Source organism: Oryctolagus cuniculus, chromosome 2, assembly GCF_964237555.1.
Source record: "Oryctolagus cuniculus chromosome 2, mOryCun1.1, whole genome shotgun sequence".
In the NCBI taxonomy this organism is placed as follows: Eukaryota; Metazoa; Chordata; class Mammalia; order Lagomorpha; family Leporidae; genus Oryctolagus; species Oryctolagus cuniculus.
This window is the reverse complement of record NC_091433.1, coordinates 105,927,999-105,943,358: the sequence shown is the minus strand read 5'-3', so window position 1 is coordinate 105,943,358 and position 15,360 is coordinate 105,927,999. Positions and strand designations below refer to the sequence as shown.

Genomic DNA, 15,360 nt, shown 5'->3' with positions numbered 1-15,360 from the left:
GCGGCGTTGCGACTTGGCGGCCGGCCGGGAGGTTCTGAGGCCCGCAGAGCCGGGAGTCGCCGCTTCGCGGGCAGAACGCCAGGCACCAACGTGTTCAACACGTGTCGATTTTGCGTTGATCGTGATGCGAGTGTTTGTTTCCTGGGGATAAAGTCCCTGTGTTCTCGTCATTGGCGCGGAGGCCGAGAGGGAATTGTGATGAACTTCACCTCTCGTCCTAGGCGGTGGTCAGCGGCAGCTGGAAGAAGAGCCGCAGACCCTGGCCTCTGGTTGGACGTGACAGACCTGGAATGAGTTAATGTGGCCCGCCAAGCTCTGGTTGGCCTGTTTGAAAAACAAGGAGAAGCACTGTAGGCCAAGGTTAGCTTTGCGAGAATTCTACATGTTTATTGAACACTTTGCAATTTGAACAAGAGATAGTTTCTGCCGGGGTCGAGGTTACAGCCTCCTGGAGTTGTAAGAACGCGGTAGCTCCTTCTTCTCACCGAAAGTGGCCTGGGGCCAAAGTAGCCGTGAGCCAGAACTGCCTCGAGGCTGGCTGCCCTGGCCAGGTCCTCTGTCTCTTCTTGGCCTACACCTCCTCACGCGGTGTGGAGATCACCTATCCTGTGGTGAACTTGGCACTGTAGGCTCTCCTCCATAGCACAGTGCTCGGGATGATGCAAGAGAGAAGGCTGAACGTCCTACTCCTCTCAGTAACAAAAAAACCAGATGCTTCTCTTTATGAAATTTCCGAATTGCTTAATATGCCTTCTCTTGCTTGACCTGTTAGCTGGATTTGACCCACGGAGCAGTCTTCTTGACGTGCTTACTCATTTGGCTTCCAAACGATAACAGCATTTTTGAGGAAACAAGGCCGCCCTGTTTCCAGTTGTTGGTTCTGGTAATTCTCAAATGTGCCTCAAACTCCAGCCCAGATTGACACCCAGATACAGAAACTTCTTAATTGAGAAGCAAGAAATCTTCCACTCAGTTTTACAGAAGGAAAAATTGTGAAAAAGTACAAACTATTGCTGATTACTTATAAAACATGCAACAGAACAGTTAAACATCAGGGTAAAAGTAAAAACTTCCTATGATTACTGAAGACAGTCAGAAAATATCAGTAAGACTCCAAGTTCAAGAAACTTTAATTAGATATGGCTGGCTCCAAAGGCAACAGTCCAGCACCAATTTTCAGAACACCTACCTCTGAACAGTCCATGCCCATTTGCTTCTCAAAGAAACACTTCTCTCAACTAAAAATGTTGCTTAGTAAGAACGAATCCCAGAAGAATCCAAAAGTGAACTTCAGAACTATATTACATTCTCTTTAAAGGGTGAACTTTTATTTCAGAAACTAAAGTTAATGAAACAACATTTTCCTATTATTTTTTTTCTGAATACATACTAGGTCCAACAACAAACTTTTCTTGGCATACTTCAATGTTTGCGGGCGAAAACACCTCATTAGAATGACTGAAATCTGCCTAGCTCACAGGTGGATGTAAGAATCAAAATATACTTGTATATGAAAAATTCTCACAAATAGTATATATGTGGACTGAATGATGGTGTTGCTATTTTTTCCACTCCTAGTAGTTTTCATTATTTATGGCATTTTCTTTCTAAAGGAAATTGAGACCTTTATGAGATCTCAAATGACTTACGAAAATTTCCTCCATGTGTCTATAGTCTGATTGCTAATTCAGAAAAATGATCAAATGTGTGGCATTGTTTTCTCAGTCATCTGCATAACTGTTTTAGCAAAACCTGAACATTGTTCCTATTTTGAATGTGAAAGTGAAAGTGAATATCTAGGACATTCTTGATTATAGGTGATTCAATAAGTTACTGAAATTTCCTTTTTTGCAACTCCATTATTCCTATAATAATTTCTGAAAGTGTCAATAAAAACAGCAAAAAATAATACAAATACAAAATAAACATACAATAAAGAAGCAAGAATAAATAATATCATGACAAATGATATAAGAAAGCTTAGTCTCAATGTGGAGACAGAGGCAAAGAATGAGCTACTTGAGAAGGACAGCTTGGAGGAGGTGACCTGTAAGCTGAGAGGAGTTGAAAGAAGATATATGCGGCTGAAACTTTCTAAAAACAGAGGTCAAAGAGGTAGGCAGGGGTGCAGATTATTTGGGACCTAAAAGGCTTTGACAGAGTTTGTAGGATTTATTCTGATTGCAGTAAAAGGAATTAAATGGTGCATGACACCCAGTAGTGTGAATAAATTACAACCCAGTGCCTGAATCATGGTGAGTACTTAGTGAATATTAACCATGGTTACTGGCCCGTATTTTATTCAGAAACTTTTCGTTAATTACTCCTCTGTCACTGAAGATGAGTCTGGGACTTCCCTGAGCTTTTACTCAAATTCTCAATTGTGCAGTCTGCTGAATTCTGCCATCTACTGGGATCTCATATGATGTGGTACTAATGTGGAGCAGCAGGAACTCCAACCGATGCTTCAATGTGAAATGCTGGCATTGCAGGCGACTGCTTAACCCAGTGCAGCACACCAACGCCACAAAAATGGTTGAACCCCAGGTCACCCTGAGCCTCATCACAGAAGTAATTGCCCTTGTCTTTGAGGAAATTTCCTGATGAATCTATCTGGGAGAGAGGCCGTGAAGGTGGTATTCATGATCCTCAAGTTATATCAGAATCACCCGCTGTGGCTACTAGATGCACAGGTAAGGTGAAGTCACCATTGGGTCCTGGAAGGAAATAGCTTACAAATCTAAATTGAAATAATCTGCTAGTATATAATTATATATATTATTATATATATAATCATTAGAAACTAATGAGGCAGGGGCAGTTTCTGAGGGTGTTAGAGCAAGGAGGGAAGATATATAGTAAATTAGAAGTCACTCGTGGGTGAATTTACTAGAAATTCCAAATGTAACATGTTAACTTCAACAGCTGGAGGCAGCTCTAATAGTTTAATTAGTTCATTGAAGATTGGATACCACCACTGAGATGCACTATCTGATTTAACTGAGGATGAGCTCCCCAGATTATTAGAGGCAAAGAAACAGCAATTAAAGTCCAAAGACAAGACGGACACATTTACTGTAAGGGGCAGCAGGGGAAGTACCAGTAGTCAGAATGCCTTGGCCTACAAGGATCTTTGACTATGATTAATTGATTGTGATATCTAGGAATGAAATAGAAAGTCTCATAGAATATTGCTTAAGCTATATACTAGAAGAAACTCTAGATCTGGTGTGTCAAATCCTGACTTGTTTGGCATAAATCAAGAGTATTGTAGCCTTTCATCCACACACTAGGTATAATTCTATTCAGAAATGGAGCCCATTGGTTAAAGGGGAGCCCAGGAAAGCTTGGAGAAGGAGCCTGTAGCATTCACATGAGTCCACTCTGTAAAGCTTTCTGCAAGCTTCCCTAAGGAAGCTGAAGCCGTTTACTAGAATGACCGTATATTGTAGAAAAGCGAATACCCAGATCTTTGGGGGGATTCTTAGACACTGGCTCTCAATTGACACTAGTTCCTAGAATCTCAGAATGCCCACTGTGTCCCACCAAAGTAGAACTGTATTGATGGTACCCAAGACATCCCCACCCACATACAATGATTCACTGGGAGAGTTCACATATAATCATACTTGTGGTTAAATGCATTACAGGAAAAAGATACAAAGCAAAATTGGCAAAGTGATTTGCATGGGGAAAACTCTGAAGAAAAACAAGTGTTAAGATGCCAAGAGTCTTCTGGTAGAGTCACACAGAATGGTTATTCCTTTAGCAATGAGTTGTAAAACAAGTGTAAAATATTGCCTACCAGAGAAGCTCACTGTAGACTTAGTGCCCAGGATTTTTATTGTTAGCTGAATATATAGGCCCCTTTCTACTTAGCCCTTATTAAAACTCTAAACTCCTTAAAGGAAATCGTTTTCAGCATAAACCACATTGTTTGTACAAACAGTGAATCACTCTACAACTTAGGGTGGTGAGAACCCCTCAAAAATCTGAGGCTCCAGATACTAGCCCAAGGAACAATGTTTAAACAGAGCTTTCAAAGAATAATAATCAGGTTTGCTATGTTAACTCTTTTCTCACAGAACCTTAGTCAGGTGATAGATGGAGTCTTAGCTCAATTCTGGCTACAGTGGGCCCAAGTAATTAGTAGGTATCCTCAGTGCCTTAATACAAAATTGAAATAGTATACTTAGTATCTGGAAGTATTCATACATCAGCCCTCCAACCCATGGCTGGACTCCATTATGGTGGAAAAGGCCAAGTGGAAGGCCCTAGAACTTCCTGACAGTAAAACAGAAGCAATACTTTATTCCAGGGACATGAGAGATGAATGTCACCATCAAAAGTTTTAAAAGATCAAACGTGTTCAGAGCTATCACATCTGCATTTAACTATTCTCTTTGGATTGTGAAGAAATTATATAGATTGTGGAGAATGTTTATGATAGTTATTTACTATCACAAATATAATCAGGTATGGGCTGTGCTGAATCTACTTTTAATAGAATAAACCAACATGGCCCCCTGGTACTTGGTAAGCATCTTTGGTCTAGCTAATGTTTTTTTGTCCACACCAGTTTGAAAAGATAATTTGAAAAGAGAGATTTTCTTATACTTCACAGAATCAACAGAAACATTCACAGTTTTGCTTCAGAGCTCTGTCAGTTCTTCTGCCTCTTGCCATGTTGTTCACAGAGATCTTGGTCATCCTGACATTCCACAAAACACTATATATGTCTACTTATCTATAACTTTATACTGGTTGCATCTGATATATAGGGTATAATACGTATTGTAAATAAACCAGTAAGATATAAAGCTAGAGGATGGAAAATAAACCCCACAAAAATTCAGGGTCCTTCATATTCTAGTTTCTGATAGATCAGTGATCAGAAGCTTGTAAATATATCCCCTAGAAGGGGAAAGACACGTCCTGAAGTCTCTTGCCAACTATGATGAAAGAAAAGGCACCACACTTGGCAAGCCTTTTTGGATGTTGGAAGCAACATATATCACATTTGAGTGTACTACTTCAATCCAACTAGAATGTTACCTGGAATGTTGCCAGTCTCTCAAGTGGAGAATATAGTAACAGAAGGTTCTGCGGCAAGTCCACAGAGTAATGCAAGATATTTCACTAACCAGACCTTGTGAATGATCCTCACAATATCTATGGCATCTAAGGATGCTGGCTCACTCACACCTTTGACAAGCCCCAGTAGAAGAAGAATCTCAGCATAGGTCTTTGAAATAAAGGAGCAAATTGGTGCCCTGTTTAGTAGTTATCTCTTATTCTTTTGAAGTTTCTAGCTTATACCTGGGCCTTAATATAGATTGCATTATCCAATGTGCATTATAGAATGCACAAGTAAATGAGCTTGAAGGCCTCAGAAGCTTTTCACACTGAAACTTGCCACATTGTGTTCTCTCCCTTTATTCATGTCAACTGCCTTATCAGTTGACCAAGGGATGAAAAACAAACCTTGAGTCTGTTTTATAAACAGGTCAGTTTGATATTCTGGTGCCATCCAAAAATGGACAGTTGCAGGACTACTGAACTACCCAGGGATTACTCTGAAGGATGGTAGCAAAGGAAAGTATTCCCAGTGATTGGAATTTCAAGTGGCATTTTTTGTTATTCATTTTTGTTCATCTAGAATAATAGTGTTCAAAAATATAGTATTTGTGCACAGTTTCTAACAGGCTGAATAGAACAGATAGTTACAAGTAAGTCTGGAGAAGATATATGTGGATGGATGTCTGAAAAGAGGCTCAGGATATAGAAGATATTTTTGTCCTTTGTGAATAACCACCAATGGGTTTCTGCTGTGAAAGAGGATCTTAATAATAACCTAGAAAAAACGATGTGCTCTTTGAATGTTACCATCATCATCAGTCTTTCTTCAGTAGGTCTATGAACAAAGTAGCTGGGGTGACAAAGTTGGAGTTTATTCATGGACTTAAAAGCAGGGTGTTGCCATTACTAATGCTGTTAATTAGTACCCAGTCTACCAACAGAAGACACCGACAGTGAGCTCCTGCTAGCCACCATTCCTTATAGGAAACTAGTTAGCAACCTGTTGGAAAGTTGATTATGTTAAACCTCTTCCATTACAGAAGGTATATGAGTTGTCCTCAGTGGAGTAAACACATTCTGGGTATAGATTTTCTTCTTGTGACACCACCATCATCAAAGGAGTCACAAAATACCTGTATATCACTATGGACATTTCACACAGCATTGCTCCTGAACAATGTACTCACTTTACTATAAAGAACATGGAATAATGGGTTCATACTTACTGAATTAACTTAATCCATTCCTTATCACCTCAAAGATGCTGATCTAACTGAATGGATAACTGGCTTATTAATTATGGAGTTATGTCTGAAAGTATATACAGTCATATGTCCCTTATCAATGACATATATTCCTTAAAATCTATCAGTAGGTGATTACATTATTGTAGAACATCATAGAATGTACTTAACCAAACCTAGATGTTATAGGTCAATCACTCAATGTGGCCCCTTGATTCAAAAGATGCAGTAAACATTTATGAGGCTGTTGTCAGCATAACATGACATTCTGTTTAAAGTTTTTGAAATGTATAAGTGGAGGTAATACACTACAAAATTGTCATGAAAGTATAGTAAATACATACCAGTAACAGTTGTTTATTATCAAGTGTTATATACTGTATCTGACTGTGTATACTTTACTTGCATACCCCTGGCAATACAGTTGTTACGTTTACACAAGTATCACCACAAATATGTGAACAATGTGTTGTGCTATGACTTTACAATGGCTATGACATCATTAAGTGACAAGTATTCTTTAGTATCATTATAATCTTATAAAACCGCCATCATATATGTAGTCCATTGTTGGCCAGAACATCTGCTATATGTGCTTTGAATCAGAGATCATTTATGGCACCATCTTCCCTAAAGCCCATGCACATGGGTTTTGCAATCAAGGGGTACAAGATGTATGTGGTTCCATTCAGTATTATACCTCATAACCCACAGATAGAGTAATTGCTTCCCAACATGGCTGCTTTGAGCTGTACTTGTTTTGAGATCTGAGAACCCAGGGTAGCAAAGCAACTACCAGAAGGCATAATACAGATTCTATTGAATTAAAAGATAGGATCTCCACTTGGCTATTTTGGCTTCCTGAAGCCACTAAAAGAAGTTTACTATATTGGCTGTGGTAATTTATTCTGGTTACCAGCAAGAAATTGAGTTAAGGAAGACTCTGGAAAACTACAAAAATTAACAAAAAAATGAACTACTAAAGAAGCTTATCTTTCTTAAATGCAGATTTGTATCATTCCATGAAATGAAGAGCATTGAATTTTGACTAATATTGGTATTTTCACCAAATACAAGTGAAATGTGAAATATGTAGCAAAATAAGAAGCCGTAGATACCAAATATGACCTCACACCCCATTACAGAAGTGAGGCTATAAAAACTTTGTGTATTTTCTCTTTATTATATATGAATGCTTATTGATATACATTAACTATTTTATATACATTATTTATATGCTTATTATTTATTATTTATATATTGATATATATTTATAAATATGTGTTTATATTTATATACTTTTTAATATACATTAGTCATTTTTTGTCTCCTGCTGACTATAGTTTTACATATAAGTAGTTGATTAAGTCTACAACTTGGTATTTAGGTCATAGACTATCCAATAAGACTATGACTGGATTTGAGGAGTAATTTATATGTCTAGCAATTGGTACAACAACTGGTGAGGCAGTTTTATTTTATTAGGTAGAAATATAGAGTTGTGCAGTTATTTCATGGAATTAAAATGTGAGTAGAAAATGAGTTTTTAAGCTGATTTTCTAAATGGAGGATCATACCAGTTGTTAATTGCTTACTCTCATCTCCTAAAACGTTCACCAGATCCTTGCTTTGTGACACTGGAGTTGGACACTTTAAAGATTTTACACGTGCTGGAGATTGTGATGTTAAACTTTGTCAATAGATGGTGCCAATGGACACTGCTTGAGGAAGTGGCTTCACTGTCAGCATTGTGTGCCTTTCAGTGTTGCTTCTGTGGAGTATGACAGCCAGAAGAGTGCAGGCCTAGTGGTTCCTAACCCTCAGTGAGTTTCAGTGGCATCTGTCCAGGCTGAACTTTCATGGATATATATTTCAGTTTCCAAGTCAACTTCTGAAGTCCCTCAGCAAGGATTTCCAAGCAGTTTCCATAGATATTCCTCAAAGTGACTTCCAGTAAGCTCCATCACTCTCCTACCTGAATAAAATAGCCAAGAGAAAGTTATAAAAGGCATTTATATTGGATAGGAATAAGTAAAAATGCCTTTATTCATAGGCCAGAGTATCATGTAAATAGAAAATTCTAAGGAATCTTTAAACTGTAGAACTAAGAAGATGAGCTAGGCAAAGTTGCAGAACACAAAGAAAATATAGTTAATGTACAATAATATTCACTTGTGCTATTAGAAATGATTTTTAAAATCCAACCATTTTGAAAACATGAAACGTGAAACAGGAGTAAATAGGACCAAAAACTTTGCCGACCGAGATAGTCTTCCTTGGGTATGTTGACCTCATGTACTTCACAACAGTCTCTCAAAGGTAGCAAAGTTTGATTTTTTTTTTTTGACAGGCAGAATGGACAGTGAGAGAGAGAGACAGAGAGAAAGGTCTTCCTTTGCTGTTGGTTCACCCTCCAATGGCCACCACAGCCAGCGCGCTGCGGCCGGCGCACCACGCTGATCCGATGGCAGGAGCCAGGTACTTATCCTGGTCTCCCATGGGGTGCAGGGCCCAAGCACTTGGGCCATCCTCCACTGCACTCCCGGGCCACAGCAGAGGGCTGGCCTGGAAGAGGGCAACCGGGACAGAATCCGGCGCCCAACCGGGACTAGAACCTGGTGTGCTGGCGCCGCAAGGCGGAGGATTAGCCTAGTGAGCCGCGGCGCCAGCCAAAGTTTGATTTTTTTTAGTCATTTCTAATGATGCTTCTTCAGCTGATAACTTTGAAAGATGAAGTAATTTCTCCTCACTCATGAGGGAGAAGATTTATCTACTGCTTTAAAAAGTGCTGTCAGGGGCTGGCACTGTGGCACAGTGGGTTAAGCCACCATCTGCAATGCCAGCATCTCATATATCTATCAACAGGTAAATGGATAAACAACTGTGGTATATCCCTACAGTTGAGTTAACAATGGAAAACATGGCCTTGGAATTCATGTACAACACGACTGAATCTCAACACAACTGCACTGAGTGAAAAAGCCAAAAGGAAAGGGATACGTGCTATATAATTCCATTCATGTAAAAATTTGAGAGCACTTTTGTTTTCTGCTTCAACATACAAAGAGTTTGAAAATTACCACTCCCACTTTTAGCATAACAAGAAAAAAAGAGAAAGCTGAAAATCAACTTTTCATTGATCCATCAGAGAATTAAGGTCACAGGGCCAGAATTATAGCCAAGATGAACTTATGGGAAGGAGAAACTGCTGAAACTAGTAACTGGTAGGAAAACGTAAATGATAATTTTAACCATTTCTGGAAGCTGAATGTGGATTGCATGACTTAAATCTGGGGATTGGACTTTAGGGATACACCCACTTTGGTGAGTTTTACTCCTAGAAGCTCCATCAGATTCTTATTTAGCTGTAAAGGAAAAATATCTGATTTTCAACAGAAGGAAAAGAAAAGCAACTATTTAAAAATACATACATAGGAAAATTAACCATTTTCAAATACTCAGAGACTTCTCCATAACAGTGGCTTAGTCTCTAATGGAAATGCTGTATTAGAATCTTATCTGCCTTTCTCTCTGTCTCTCTCTCTCACTGTCCACTCTGTCAAAAAAAAAAAAAAAAAAAAAAAAAAAAAAGGCCGGCATCGCGGCTCACTAGGCTAATCTACTCCGCCTTGCGGCGCCGGCACACTGGGTTCTAGGCCCGGTCGGGGCGCCGGATTCTGTCCCGGTTGCCCCTCTTCCAGGCCAGCTCTCTACTGTGGCCAGGGAGTGCAGTGGAGGATGGCCCAAGTCCTTGGGCCCTGCACCCCATGGGAGACCAGGAGAGGCACCTGGCTCCTGCCATTGGATCAGTGCGGTGCGCCAGCTGCGGCGGCCATTGGAGGGTGAACCAACGGCAAAGGAAGCAAAGGAAGACCTTTCTCTCTGTCTCTCTCTCTCACTGTCCACTCTGCCTGTCAAAAAAAAAAAAAAAAAAAAAAAAAAAGAATCTTATCTGATCTGGAAAAGGGAAATTCTACAACCTGAGCCTCCTCTAAACCTTTGTCTCATAAATGGGGATCAAAAAGGCTCAGAAATACTTTTGCTGCAAGTAACTTATACTTAATTCTTGACAACTCAGGGACTTAAATCCACTAAAATACTATGATTTTTTCATAAAATTATAGAACATTTTCTGTCCTCAATACCTGATGGAAATATCAGTAGAGCTCCACTATAATAGTAGAAAATTATACCTGAGAGACAGGCCAGACATGGACTCTGTTTAAGAAGGTTCTATGGAAACCCAGTGCCAAAAGGGGAGAAAAAATAAACAAGGAAACAAAAGGAAATTGAAACCTATGGCATATCCTACTATGAAAAGAGTAAACACAGCCTACCTCCTAGCAGATTAATATCAAGCCTCATACTGAAAGTATAGTTATCTGAGCTCCTATTACCCGCTATCTCATGTCTGGCTTTCAACATCAAAAAATGTACAATGCATGCTAAAAAGATAAAGGAAAGTACACTCTGAAAAGACAAAGCAAGCATAAAAAACAGTCATACATGACACAGGTCTTTGAATTATTAAACATGAAGTTCAGAATAATGGTGCTTAATTGTCGCTCCCCCTCTTCATGGAGGAACGACACAGGACCCTGCGCTGTTCTTCTGTCTGCTCGGCCCTCCCCGGGTTTGCTGCTGGTTCTTCCCGGGTTGGCTACCGACCCTTCCACCTCCGTGGAAGGGCGGTTCCCCCTGGCCACTTTCCCCACTTCCGCGGGGGAGCGGCACACCGCCGGCCGGCTCTCTCGGGGGCTGCACAGGTGTTCCTCTTAGATGTTCCCCTTAGATGTTCCTGGTGCATGTTGTCTCTCTCCTCCTTTATAGTCCTCTTCCGCCAATCCCAACTCGGCTGCCCACACGCCGAGTACGCTGCTCTCCTCCAATCAGGAGCAGGATCAGCTCCTGGAGGTCATCACTCAAGTTGGCAAGAGGCAGCTGCGTAGAAGCTGTTTTCTCCTCTCCCAGCGCCATATTGTGGGAGAGCAGATGCATAGAATAAGTCTTAATTCCAGTAACTTAGTCCAGTCCGGGTTGCTCCCCACACTTAATATCCTAAGGACTCTATCTGAAAAGTAGGCAATAAATGAGAACACAGAGATATTGTAAGGAGAGAGATAGAAACCCTAAGAAAGAATGGAAATGAAATGGTGAAATCAAGAACACTAAGAGAAATGATGGTTGCCTTTGAAGGACTTATCAGTAGATTGGACTCAGTCATTGAACTAGAAGGAAGGTCAATGAAAATGTAAGAGTCAGAACTGGCATAGCGGGTGAGGCCTCTACCTGCAGTGTAGCATCCCATATAGACACCAGTTTAAGTCCTGGCTGTTCCACTTCTGATCCAGGTCTCTGCTAATGGCCTGGAAAAGCAGCAGAAAATGGCCCAAGTGCTTAGGCCCCTGCACCCATATAGGAGACCCAGAAGAAGCTCCTGGCTACTGGCTTCAGCCTGGCCTGGCCCCAGCCCTCTGGGTAGTGAAACAGCAGATGGAAGATACCTCTCTCTCTCTCTCTCTCTCTCTCCTTTCTCTGTAACTCTGCCTTTCAAATAAATAAAATCTTTTTTAAAAAGATACAATTAAATATTTTTCTTATTGTTAATTGATCTAAAATAATAGTTTAGTTTCTGAAGATTGATTTATTTGAAAGGCAGAGTTACAGAGCTAGGGAGAGAGACAGAGAGATCTTGCTGCAGCAGCCGGAGCTGGGCCCATCTGAAGCCAGGAGCTGGGAGCTTCTTCCAGGTCTCCCACATGGGTACAGGGACCCAAGGACTTGGGCCATCTTCTACTGCTTTTCCAGGCCATAGAAGAGAGCTGGATCAGAAGTGGAGCAGCCAGGGCTTGAACCAGCGCCCTTATGGGATGCTGGCACTGCAGGCAGTGGGTTGACACAGCACAGGCCTCAATAATAGTTTATTCAAAATAGTAATAGTAACAATGCATTTGCCAATCATATCATACAATTAAGTATAATCAGTGACAGCTGTGGTATCAGAGACTGGCGGGAACAACTGGTGATGCACTATTAGGAAAATACCAATGCTGCCTGTGAAGATATATCATGTTATTGGAAAGTGGACTTAACATATTTGTAAAGGTATATTTTTATATATTTCATAAGTATATTTTTAAGAGTAAACCCCAGAAAACCAAATAAAAATTTTGTGGAAAAATTTAAAATTAAATGTAACTGATATGCTAAAATAGAAAATGTAATTTTAATATACTGCATTAAAAAAGAGAAAAAGCAGAAATAGAGCAAAAGATAAAAAAATGCTAAAATAGTCATAAACATAATAAGTATTCATTAAACTAAATGAATAATCACTTTCAATGTGAGTAGCCTAAATATGCCAATTAAAATAGACTATCAGGGCCGGTGCCTCGGCTCAATAGGCTAATCCTCCGCCTGTGGCGCCAGCACCCCAGGCACCAGATTCTGTCCTGGTTGCTCCTCTTCCAGGCCAGCTCTCTGCTGTGGCCCAGGAGTGCAGTGGAGCATGGCCCAAGTCCCTGGGCCCTGCACCCGCATGGGAGACCAGAAGCACCTGGCTCCTGGCTTCGGATCAGCGTGGTGCGCCAGCCACAGTGGCCATTGAGGGGTGAACCAAAGGAAAAGGAAGACCTTTCTCTTTGTCTCTCTCTCTCTCACTGTCCACTCTGCCTGTCAAAAAAATAAAATAAAATAGACTATCAGATGAGATTTTACAGAACTGCAAGATCAAGCTACACGTTGTCTATACAAAACCCACTTTCTATATAAAGACATACATTAAGAGTAAAGGGTTGCAGATAATATATCATTCTAACACAAACCAAAAGAAAGCAGGATTAACTATAATAATTTCAGACAAGACATATTTCAGAACAACAAAATCTATGAAGGCTAAAAAGCAGCATAGTATAAAAGTAAAAAGGTCAATTTCCAAGAAGACGTAAACTTCTTGTGTATGTACCTAACAGAACATCAGAATACTTGAGGCAAAACCTGATAGATTTTCAAAGAGGCATTGACAAATCCACTATTATAGTTTCCACTATTATACCCCCTTTCCTGAGTAATTGACAGATCTAGCAGACAGAAAATCATGGATATACAGTTAACTGAATATCACCGTCAATCAACTGTATCTAATTGACACTTGTGAAATGCTTTATATCATATCTTCAGAATATCTGTTTACCTCAAACTCACACTGACATTCATCAAAAGAGACCACATTCTGAGTCATAAACCCACTTTAGCAAATTTAAAAGGATAGATATAATATAAAATATGCTTTGAAACTGCAATGGAATTAAACTAGAAATTGGTAGGCAACTGAAAATATCTGGAGATGAGGTGATAAGATGACTTAAAGAAATCTCAAGAGAAAGTAAAAAATACTTGGAACTAGATGAAAATAAGAAAACAATTCATTAAAATATGTAAGATGCAACCAAAGTGGTGCTCACTGGGAAATTTATAGCATTTAATGTACATATCAGAAAGAAGAAAGATCTGAAGTCAATAATCTAAACACCCATTTTAAGAAATTAGAAGAACAATTTTAATTGCTTAGTTTAAAACCAAGTCTTTGAGACATTTCACATTCTTTCTTCTTAAAGAATGACTCCCTTTAATAGTTCTCATACAGTACATCTGCTGGCAATGAATTCCCTGTGTTTTTATTGCACAACTAAGCTTGATTTATCCTTCATTTTGGAAGGGTACAAAATCCCAAGTGATATTTTTTTTCTTTTAGCATTGAGATGATTTCATTCATTATTTAATCCATGCATGTTCCTTGATGAGCAATCTGTTGCAACTGTTATTCTCGTTCTATAGCTAATTTTGTTTTTTATTATCTTTAAGATTTTATTTTTGTTTTTGATTTTTAGTAGTTTGACTATAAGATGCCCACAGATAGTATTTTTCTTATTTTGGTATTAATTCTATCCTGCTTGATAATTTTAAAAAGATATGTATTTACTTATTTATTTATTTAAAAGATAAAGTGACATACAGAGGGAAGGAGGGACACACACACACACACACACACACAGAATCTTGCATCTGCTGGTTCGCTCCCCAAGTGGATACAACTATGAGGTCTGGGCTAGGAATTCCATTCAGTCATTCCACGTGGGTGGCAGGGGCCCAAGTACTTGGATCATCTTCCATTGCCTTCCCAGGGTATTAGCAGGAAGTTGGATTGGAAGGAGAGCACCAGGGACGTGAATTCCTAACTCTGAAATGGTATGCCAGGGTTCCTAGCAGTGACCTAACCAGCTGTGACACAATTCTGGCCCCATGTTTGATATTTTTTGAGTTTCTTGTATCTGTTGTTTGGTATCTGCTTCTAATTTAAGATAATTCCCAGGCATTACATCTTCAAATATTTCCTCTGACCCATTCTTTTCATCTTCTAATTCCGGAACTCCAATTACTTGTATGTTAGACCATTTACTATTGTCCAACAGATCTTGGATGGTGTTTTCTGCTTTTCTTTTTTTTTCTCCTCATTCTTTTTGCATTTCAGTTTAGGTTATTTCTATTGATACGTCTTCAGATTCACTGACTTGCTGGCTGTGTTGAGTCTGCTGATGAAACTGCCAAAGGGAATTTATGTAATTTGTTTGAATTCTTCACATTTGCATTTCACTTTATCTTATAGTTTCAATCTCTGTGCTGTTGACATCTATCAGGCTTTGCATGTTGCTTATTTTTTCCATTATGGTCTTTAACATATTCATCACAGGTAGGGTAGTGTCATTGCATGACAGTTTCTTTTTTTATTTTTAATTTTTTAATTTTTTTAAACTGCATGACAGTTTCAATATCTGAATCATATCTGGGTTTGGTTATAATGATTGCTTTGTCTTTTCAGATTCTCTCTCTCTCTCTCTCTCTCCCCCACCAGCACTATTGAGATACAATTCACACTCTATACAATTCACCTATTTAACACATGCAGTTTGATGGCTTTCAGTATATTCACAAAGTTGTGCAGCCATCACCACGATTTTAGAATATTTTAACCACTCCT

The 15,360-nt window shown here is 39.4% G+C and overlaps 1 protein-coding gene and 1 pseudogene across 1 annotated transcript in view; both read left to right on the top strand.

Annotated features, from left to right (window-relative positions):
• Nucleotides 1-2: 2 nt before the first annotated feature.
• Nucleotides 3-15,360, top strand: part of TMEM182 (transmembrane protein 182) — an 84,378-nt gene continuing 69,020 nt past the window's right edge. The window contains exon 1 of the mRNA XM_051835080.2: nt 3-2,693. Coding sequence (XP_051691040.1) covers nt 2,604-2,693 — 90 coding nt within the window. The 5' untranslated portion in view covers nt 3-2,603. The remainder of the gene's footprint in view (nt 2,694-15,360) is intronic.
• On the top strand, nt 660-1,316 carry LOC127489666 (UPF0711 protein C18orf21 pseudogene; annotated as a pseudogene).